The 9,902-nt window shown below is 45.6% G+C and overlaps 2 protein-coding genes and 1 pseudogene across 2 annotated transcripts; 2 read left to right on the top strand and 1 right to left on the bottom strand.

Moving 5' to 3' along the window:
• Positions 1 to 2,226: 2,226 nt before the first annotated feature.
• Positions 2,227 to 2,838, top strand: LOC119811449 (transcription initiation factor TFIID subunit 10-like). Its single transcript, XM_038325386.1, has one exon. It carries the CDS (start codon positions 2,227 to 2,229, stop codon positions 2,836 to 2,838), a length of 612 nt encoding a protein of 203 aa, XP_038181314.1.
• Positions 2,839 to 2,998: 160 nt separating this feature from the next.
• On the top strand, positions 2,999 to 4,221 carry LOC119812817 (annotated as a pseudogene).
• Positions 4,222 to 5,049: 828 nt separating this feature from the next.
• Positions 5,050 to 5,988, bottom strand: LOC119813721 (olfactory receptor 1A1-like). The gene has a single exon (XM_038329131.1). It carries the CDS (start codon positions 5,986 to 5,988, stop codon positions 5,050 to 5,052), a length of 939 nt encoding a protein of 312 aa, XP_038185059.1.
• Positions 5,989 to 9,902: the final 3,914 nt, after the last annotated feature.

Below are 9,902 nucleotides of genomic sequence, written 5' to 3'. Positions count from 1 at the left end.
AAACTGATCCGTGTGAACTCAGCAATAGGCTATCATATCCTCTGGCTTCTGGTTGGACAGTCAATGCAGGGTTGCAGAAGAGCTTAAGAAAAGGGAAGAAGGCCGGGCGGTGGTGGCGCACGCCTTTAATCCCAGCACTCGAGAGGCAGAGGCAGACGGATCTCTGTGAGTTCGAGGCCAGCCTGGTCTACAAGAGCTAGTTCCAGGACAGGCTCCAAAGCCACAGAGAAACTCGAAAAACAAAAAACAAAAAACAAAAAACAAAAAAAAAAGAAAAGGGAAGAAGGCAAGGTGAATTCATTTTCTAATTACACATTGCTTCATATTTAACTAAATTAGCCTCTCTCTTCATCTCTGTTTCTTATCCTCACCCTCAGCCCAGTAAGTCCTAAGCCTTCCTGTTACAAGTCTCAGAGTTCTCTCTGTATGCTTTCTCTGTGTTTTCCTACATTCTCAGTTGGACAGATTTATTGAAGCATTGGTTTTTGCATTAATTGTTTAGTTGATTTTTTGAGACAGAATCTTGCTAAGTATCTTAGGATAGCCCCAAATTCTTAATTTAGCCTACAGTGGCCTTAAATTCAAGATCATCTTGTCTAGCGTTACAAGTGCTGGGGACAAAGATGTGTACCACTTCAAACTTTCTCACTTCTTACAAGACACCCAAGTCTTTAGTCTTGTACCTTTCTTTTACATTATAATTAACCAAAAGTTCTATTAAAGTAATTAAAACACATAATAATTATTTGAAAATATAATAAATATGATTGCTGTAATTTTAGTAAGTTTTTTTTTTTTTTGATTTTTCGAGACAGGGTTTCTCTGTGGCTTTGGAGCCTGTCCTGGAACTAGCTCTTGTAGACCAGGCTGATCTCGAACTCACAGAGATCCGCCTGCCTCTGCCTCTCGAGTGCTGGGATTAAAGGCGTGCACCACCACCGCCCGGCTTTAGTAAGATTTTATGGAGTCTGGTGAGCCTTAGAAGTATATTGAATTTGAAGGAAACACAAAAGTACTCTCCCAGGAACATGAGAAAGAAAGTCAGTACCGTGAGGGCTGTGTTCACCCACTGAGACGGTGGGACAGAATTAACGGGAGATCACCAAGACCAGTTGGAATGGGACTGATGAAACATGCAACCAAACCGGACTCTCTGAAAGTGGCTGATGGTGGAGGCTGACTGAGAAACCAAGGACAATGACGATGAGCTTGGACTCTACTGTATGGACGGGCTCTGTGTGAGCCTTGTCAGTTTGGTTGAGCACCTTCCTGGACCTGGGGGGAGCTGGGAGGACCTTGGACTTAACATAGTGTAGGGAACCCTGATGGCTCTTTGGCCTGGAGAGGGAAGGAGTGGGGGTATGGGTGGAAGGGAGGGGATGGAAGGGGGAAGAGGAGGGGAGGAGATGGAAATTTTTTAAATATTAAAAGGAGCGAGAACATGAGGGAGAAAGTCAGGAACGAGAGGGGTGCGTTCACTCATGGAAACGGTGGGACAGAACTAATGGGAGATCACCAACTCCAGTTGGAATGGGACTGATGGATCATGCGACCAAACCCGTCTCTCTGAGTGTGGCCAACAGCGGGGGCTGACTGAGAAGCAAAGGACAATGGCTCTGGGCTCTGATTGTTCTTCATGGACGGGCTCTGTGGGAGCCTTCTCAGCTTGGTCGATCACCTTCCTGGACCTGGGGGGAGTTGGGAGGACCTTGGTCTTAGCATAGAGTGGGGAACCCTGATGGCTCCTTGGCCTTGAGAGGGAGGGAGGGGAGGTATGGGTGGAGGGGAGGGGAGGGAAGGGGGAGAAGGAGGGGAGGGAAGGGGGAGGAGGAGGGGAGGGAGGGGGGAGGAGGAGGGAAGGAGATGGAAATTTTTAAATATAAAAAAAAATAAACCATGAGAAAAAAAATAAAATAAAAAAAATAAAAAATAAAAAAAATAAATTAAAAAAAAGAATTTAATCTTCCATTAAATGAGGAAAAACTGAAGAAAAAAAAAAAAAAACACCCTGGTCAGCCTCACATACCAGTGGTATCACACACCTTTAATCCAAGTAGCCAGACTGGTTTGCCATAGAAACCAGGTGGTAGTGGGCCACGCCTTTAATCCCAGCCCTAGAGAGGTATATAAGACAGGAGGAGACAGCTCTCAGCCAGTCTCAGTCTGAGGATTCCTGGAGGAAGGATCAGCATTCTCGTCAGTTTCGCCGCCTCGCCCACCAGCCCCATGAGTTGCAGCGGCTCTAGCGCGGACCCCGAGGCAACGCAGGCCACGCTGCCCACCAGCACAATCGCGGAGAGCAAGGCCAGCCCCGCGGGGACCGCAGGGGGACCCGGGGCTGGAGCTACGGGCACGGGCCCCGTAGCGGCGCGAGCCGGGGAGCGGGCAGAGCGGGCGGAGCGGCGCGGGCCGGCATCGGTGGCAGCGGGCGGTGCGGCTCCCCGTGAAGGGGCAATGTCTAACCGGGTTTACGCCCTGCCGAGCGCAGCCGACAGAGAAGTGAAGCCCGTAGTGTCCAGCACGCCACTGGTGGACTTCTTGATGCAGCTGGAGGATTACACCCCTACAATCCCAGATGCAGTGACTGGTTTTTACCTGAACCGTGCTGGCTTTGAAGCTTCAGACCCACGCATAGTCCGGCTCATCTCACTAGCTGCCCAGAAATTCATCTCAGATATTGCTAACGATGCCCTACAGCGCTGCAAAATGAAGGGCACAGCCTCTGGCAGCTCCCTGAGCAAGAGCAAGGACCGCAAGTACACCCTAACCATGGAGGACTTGATCCCTGCCCTCAGTGAATATGGCATCAATGTGAAGAAGCCACACTACTTCACCTGAGCCACCTAACCCAGATGTATCTGTCTTTTCCTCTGTCCCCACAACAGCCTGTTTTCATAATAAACTTTATTGTGACAGACAAAAAAAAAAAAAAATTTGTAGGTCAGGCCGCTGCCAGTCGTGCTCCTCACCTCTCGGTGGACTCAGAATCAGGGCGGCCACGGCCAGGTTGGCGATGTCGGGCTCTGCGCGGAAGCGGCTGCTCAAAGAGGAGGACATGACCAAAGTGGAGTTCGAGACCAGCTAGGAGGTGGACGTGACCCTCACGTTCCACACCGTGGGCCTGCGGGAGGACCTACTGCGCGGCATCTACGCCTACGGTTTTGAGAAGCCTTCAGAAATCCAGCAGCGCGCTCTCAAGCAGATAATTAAGGGGAGAGATGTCATAGCCCAGTCTCAGTTTGGCACCGGCAAGATGGCCACCTTCAGCATTTCAGTCCTCCAGTGCTTGGATATCCAGGTTCGAGAAACCCAGGCTTTGATCTTGGATCCAACAAGAGAGTTAGCTATACAGATTCAGAAGGGTTTGCTGGCTCTCGGGGACTATATGAATGTACAGTGCCACGCCTGCATTGGGGGCACCAATGTTGGGGAGGACATCGCAAGCTGGACTATGGGCAACATGTTGTGGCAGGCACCCCGGGACGGGTCTTTGATATGATTCGCCGTAGAAGTTTAAGGACACGGGCTATCAAGATGTTGGTTTTGGATGAGGCTGATGAAATGTTGAACAGAGGTTTCAAGGAGCAGATCTACGATGTGTACAGGTTCCTGCCGCCAGCCACACAGGTGGTTCTTATCAGTGCCACATTGCCTCATGAGATCCTGGAGATGACCAAGTTTATGACCGACCCTATCCGCATCTTGGTGAAGCGTGATGAATTGACTCTGGAAGGCATCAAGCAGTTCTTCGTGGCGGTGGAAAGAGAGGAGTGAAAATTTGACACTCTGTGTGACCTCTACTACACGCTGACCATCACCCAGGCTGTCATCTTCTGCAACACCAAGGGGAAGGTTGACTGGCTGACAGAGAAGATGAGAGAAGCCAACTTCACTGTGTCATCCATGCACGGGGACATGCCCCAGAAGGAGCGCGAGTCCATCTTGAAGGAGTTCCGCTCAGGTGCCAGCCGAGTGCTCATTTCTACAGATGTCTGGGCTAGCGGCCTGGATGTCCCTCAGGTGTCCCTCATCATTAACTACGACCTGCCCAACAACAGAGAACTGTACATTCACATAATCGGGAGATCGGAGCGATACGGCCGCAAAGGTGTGGCCATCAATTTTGTGAAGAATGATGACATCCGCATCCTCAGGGACATAGAACAGTACTACTCCACCCAGATAGACGAGATGCCCATGAACGTGGCTGACCTGATCTGAAGCTGATGCTCGTGCATCAAGGGCCTGGATATGGTGCCTCTTTTGAGCTCCTCCTCGGAGACGGGATGCCTCTGTTTAATGGGGTTTAAATGAACTGTCTTCTCACAGCCTCTCAGGAAGACCCTTGGGCGCGCTGCCATCTTTTCTAACCCACATGTAAATAGTCCAATGCTTTGAGCCTTTTACATTAAACATGGAAATTTTCCCATGAAAAAAATAAATAAATAAAAGTACTCTCCCAGACTTGGTTCTTTAGGGATTTATTGGGATAGATAAATAATGCCAGGTCTAGTTGTCTCTAACCATAATCACAAACTGGTACTTTCATCCACCTATATCAAATGCATTAAGAGCTATTGATGCACTTTGTATTCCAAGACTGTGAAGAAATTGTCATGTTTTGTCACAGGCCTTTGTTCACACATGTTTATAAGCCAAGCAGTGAGCAAGCATGATAGATAAAATGTGCATGCAGTGATCTATAGTCTTTAAAGCATGAGCTACTGTGAACTCATCCCATGACACATGTAGAACAGAGAGTATCTGTCCAATTTTGTCCACGTTAAAGTCAATGCTTATACTCCCAACTCCGCTCTTCTGGTAAAGTGGGTTGGTGACAACTGTACCCAGTGCTACACTCTGCCCAAGGGAGCAGAAATATATTGAAATTAGTGTATTCCCTGAGTCACTTCCTCAGACCATCAGAAGACTCCTGAAAAAAGGGATTTCAAGCTGGAAAGATGACAGATATCTCCTTGCAGGGGTGATATTGGAGCTAAACTTCCTAGAGCTACTGATGGGGGACCACAGTGTCTACAGTGTGTGGTCTCACATGGAGGAGGAGAAGGAGCTGTGGTGGAAGAGTCTCCTCAGAGCAGCCTTCATGTCCCGGTTCCGCAGGCTGTATATGAAGGGGTTCAGCATTGGGGTCACTGTCGTATACATTACAGTTATCAATGCGTGTTTCAGACTGTAACTGTTCAGGGGACGGAAATACATGCCCATGACTGTCCCGTAATACAAAGACACCACTGTCAGATGAGAGCCACAGGTAGACAAGGCCTTGAGGAAGCCCTTGGTGGATGGAACACTTAAAACTGTGGAAAAGACCCGGACATAGGAGACGACAATGCACAGCAGTGGCACAGAGAAAACCCCCACCCCAAGGTACATCATCTTCACATTGAAACGGATGTCAGAACAGGACAGCTGGAGCAAAGGAGTAATGTCACAGTAGAAGTTGGCCACATCCTTGTTGCCACAGAAGGACAAGCTAGCTGTGAGTATGGTGTGGACCAGTGAATTGGCATTTCCAATCACCCAGGACCCAGAAACCAGTAGGATACAAGGCCGTGGACTCATGATGGTTGCATAATGAAGTGGGCGGCTGATGGCCACAGCTCGGTCATATGCCATTGCAGCTAGTATATAGCTGTCAGTGTTTGCCAAAGCTATCATGAAATACATCTGTGCCAGGCATCCCCCAAAGGAGATGGCTTTGCTGCCCAGCATATGGTTGGCCAACATCTTGGGGATAGTTACAGAGGAGAAGAAGATGTCAACAAGGGAGAGGTTGGCAAGGAAGAAATACATGGGGTTATGAAGGCGACTGTCAGAATGTATGGCTAGGATGATGAGCATGTTTCCAATCACTGTGATGGGGTAAATGAACAGGAAGAGGATGAAAAAGAAATCTTCCTGCTCCCGCTGCCTGGTAACTCCCAGGAGAGTGAAATCTGTGGTAAAAGACTCGTTTTCTTCTCTCATTGCTCCTTCAAGATGAAATCAGACACAAACCCAGAGCCATTATTACATTTATTATCTATATGTTACCATTCCCCATATCCATGTTCTCTCTATATGTACCTGAGTCCATGAAATTCAGAGCCACAAAACTTGGGGAAATCTCCATCAATCAATGGTACAGATCATCATTTATCTATAAAGACTAATCATATCTAAGAAATAAAGACTCTGTGATCAGAAGTGTTCATTTCCCCAAACAGCATCACCACAGCCCCAAGTTTTATTAGTTCATGCTTAAAGTTCATATTTCATGATCTAAAGTCATAGTTTGGTCTCAAGGAAAAATCACAAACTTGGAACAAATATGAATTATTTCTTTTTATTCAACATATAGAACATAGCCTTTGTTCCTAGAGCCTAACAGTTTCAGGAAGAGCCAGAATCACACCCGTCTCACTAACCATCATTAGGATACTCAATCATGTACTCCAATACAAATGCTCTCTTGGAAAAACTAGCCTAGAATATGTCACTGTTCCTTTGACCAAACACAGTGATCTCACACTCCAGTGCTTAGAGTAAATACAATGGAATAGGAAGACTGTAAGTCTTAAGGATCTCTAAATTCAAGTCCTACCAACAAAAACCCTGTGAATGTTCCTCCCTGATGTCCCATTCACAAGGTAGACTGTGCCCTTCATATGTTTCCCTTTGGTGGCTTCTTGTTTACACATACTTCATGTTTCTCTCGAGTCTTCTGTCCCTATTCTTAGTTATTTATTCCGCTACCACCAGTGCCTCATAAACTCCCTGCACTCCAGTTTGGAAATGTTGAAGAAGCTGAATGGGATGGAACAGTCACCTAATCTCACACACACACACACACACACACACACACACACACACACACACACTTGGGCTCTTAAATGGGAGAAAATGGTTTCTTATTTTTTAAAAGCCATTTAACCATTTGTGATCAGTTTGCTAAGGTTATTTTCAGTATAGTTTGTCATTCACAAATTTTTCTAAAGTTATTTTAATTCAAAAGTTAAGTAATGGTTATTCCTTCACCCTTTTTAACACAGTACTGTAATATTCACTAGAACAATAGGACAAAATCAAAGATATACAAATATGAAAGAGAGAAATCAAAGTATCCTTCTCTGTAGATTGTAGATGATATGACTCTATGCATAAGTGACTCTAAAGATTTTACTAGATAAGTCCTATAGCTGACACGCTTTCAACAAAATATAGCAGAACACAAAATTAACTTTATAAAATCAGTATCCTTCCTGTACACCAGTGACAAATATCCTGAGAAAGACATCAGTGGGGAAAACCATCACAACAAATTCAAGTAAAGATATTACCTGCTGGTGATGATTTAGTTCAGAGCCGCCATGGAGCTGGTGCTTCAAGATGATATTTCATGGAAGCTAGGAAAGAGAATTCTCTGCTGAGAAGTAGAAAGCGAATAGTTTGGATTCATAGTTGGAGAGGGGTCCAGGGTCCTGAAGCATGTCAGGTAGGACAGGATCAATGTGAGAAAGACTCAGGTGAAGGAGTAAGAATAGTTTGGATGATCTTTAGCTAATGTCATTTAACTCTCAAATGTTCTTCACCCAGGTTAATAATTTCCTGTAAACTTCATCTTCAAGTCATACTTCATGATAATTATGACTTGGTCACTTATGTTCATGCTGATTTATAGCTTTGTGGAATCTCCGTTTATGCAATCCAGTTATGCCATTTTCACATCTACCTTTCAGACACTGAGTTGACTGTGTCCTCTTCCCCAAATATGCCACCCTCAGACAGCTTTCCATTCTTCCCCTCTCTTCTCCCAGCACTGCCAAAGGGTGGTGGGGAAATCACAAAGGCCTGGGATTAGAACTCTTGAGGCCAGATCCCAAGCAGACCTGTCACACTCCTCATCAAGCATCGCTATCGCCTATGGAAGTCCATCCACATCTCTGTCACCTCTGTCACTCCCACAGCCCAGCATGACACCCACATGAGCGTTGGACCCAGATACTAGACTCATCATTGATTATCTTGTCCCATAAAGGACAATTTCTTAACATGTTTCTGATGCATGTCATTCCCATGTCTCTACCTCTATCTTGTCCCTTTGCTCCCAAGGGGTAAAAGTATCCATGCATCAAGCCTAATCTCACCGTTATATTCTTTCTGTTTTTTTTCAGCTATTTCACTCCATCTACTTCTTTGCCTGTTCTACAGGATTATAGCTGTATGTACTACCTATGACTAATGAGCACACTGTAGACTCTACAGACCTTTCAGTGACCCTTCCTTGGTCTGGTAACCAATTCCAGCTAATGTTATTTGTTCTTGCCTGTGTTCTCCTTTTCTTAACCAGGCTCATTTGCAGAAGTGGCTCTTTCTAGAACTAAAAATATGTTAATAACATGCAGGTGTGATTGCATACATGGAAGAGTTGTTTTTTCCAACTAGCTCACTCTAACCATTAATTCATAGATAAGGCCAAGTTTATAATTGTGAAGAAATCCTTGAGGACAGAAATTCAGACAGTAGATGGTAACAGTAGCCAATTAAGGCAGGAATAACTAATGCTGTGGACTAAGAAGGAAGTCATAGAAAAGAAGTCTGTGTGTTTGTCTTACAGAGGGTTTTGAGTAAAAAGGCTTTATTCAGTAACTTGCTGTTTATAAGTATTATCACACTGGATGCAGTTCCAACTAACCCTTTCTGAAAAAAGACATCCAACCCTTTATTTAACATAAATATAAGTATTTGACTATATACACTGAGTGACTACTGAATGCAGCAATATTTTGATAAACGGTTTATTGAAAAAAGTTTGATTATAAAAAATACAGTTCAACAACAGCGGGGGCTGACTGAGAAGCAAAGGACAATGGCTCTGGGCTCTGATTCTTCTGCATGGACGGGCTCTGTGGGAGCCTTCTCAGCTTGGTCGATCACCTTCCTGGACCTGGGGGGAGTTGGGAAGACCTTGGTCTTAGCATAGAGTGGGGAACCCTGATGGCTCCTTGGCCTTGAGAGGGAGGGAGGGGAGGTATGGGTGGAGGGGAGGGGAGGGAAGGGGGAGAAGGAGGGGAGGGAAGGGGGAGGAGGAGGGGAGGGAAGGGGGAGGAGGAGGGGAGGGGGGGGAGGAGGAGGGAAGGAGATGGAAATTTTTAAATATAAAAAAAATAAACCATGAGAAAAAAAATACAGTTCAAGAATATAAGGAAAAGTTGCAACACAAAAGTTTTGTTATAATAAACAGATAAACAAAAATATATAAAATAAAAGGAGAGTGGCTTGTGAGCATAGGGGCTAAGCATGGAGGTCCATGGAGCCAGATGTTAGAGTTCTGTCATGGGGGAGAGAGGATTTCTGTAGAAAGCCGGACAAAAAGCAAAACTAACCTTGTACTGTCGAGGAGAAGAGAAGGATATGCATCAAGAACAGGCCTGAGTTTCATAGTCTCATACACAGCCCACCACTAATATCTACACCCCTGAAGAGTGTTCGGGCTTTGACACGAGCTATGGTACTGAGGACAATTTTTCAAGGGCAGGTGAGCCCAATTGCTTACCCTTCTCATCTGGGTACAAAAGACTAGGTCAAAGAAACATGCCTTGCATGTTTTCAGATTTCTGCAGTATTCCCACTCCTTGTGACTTTGACTCTGCAGAGGGACCACTACCAAGTCGCAAATAGTGGGAGCAGACACATCTTTGTAGTTTCTCTATTAAGACCCTGCATTTGCATGGCTGGACTGCACATGTCCATAACACACAACACACATGCAACACATTTCAGGAGATAGAAAATTCTTAGACTGGGGTAACCAAATTACAACTGCCTCTTCCCAGCCCTGTGTTCATTGACAAAGCCCCAGGAACCATGTGGTGAGAGCAGGAATTCTCTCAGTCTGTCTT

This window comes from Arvicola amphibius, chromosome 4 (genome assembly GCF_903992535.2).
Source record: "Arvicola amphibius chromosome 4, mArvAmp1.2, whole genome shotgun sequence".
NCBI lineage: Eukaryota > Metazoa > Chordata > Mammalia > Rodentia > Cricetidae > Arvicola > Arvicola amphibius.
The sequence above is the reverse complement of the archived record's forward strand: the minus strand, read 5'-3'. Positions and strand labels throughout refer to the sequence as shown.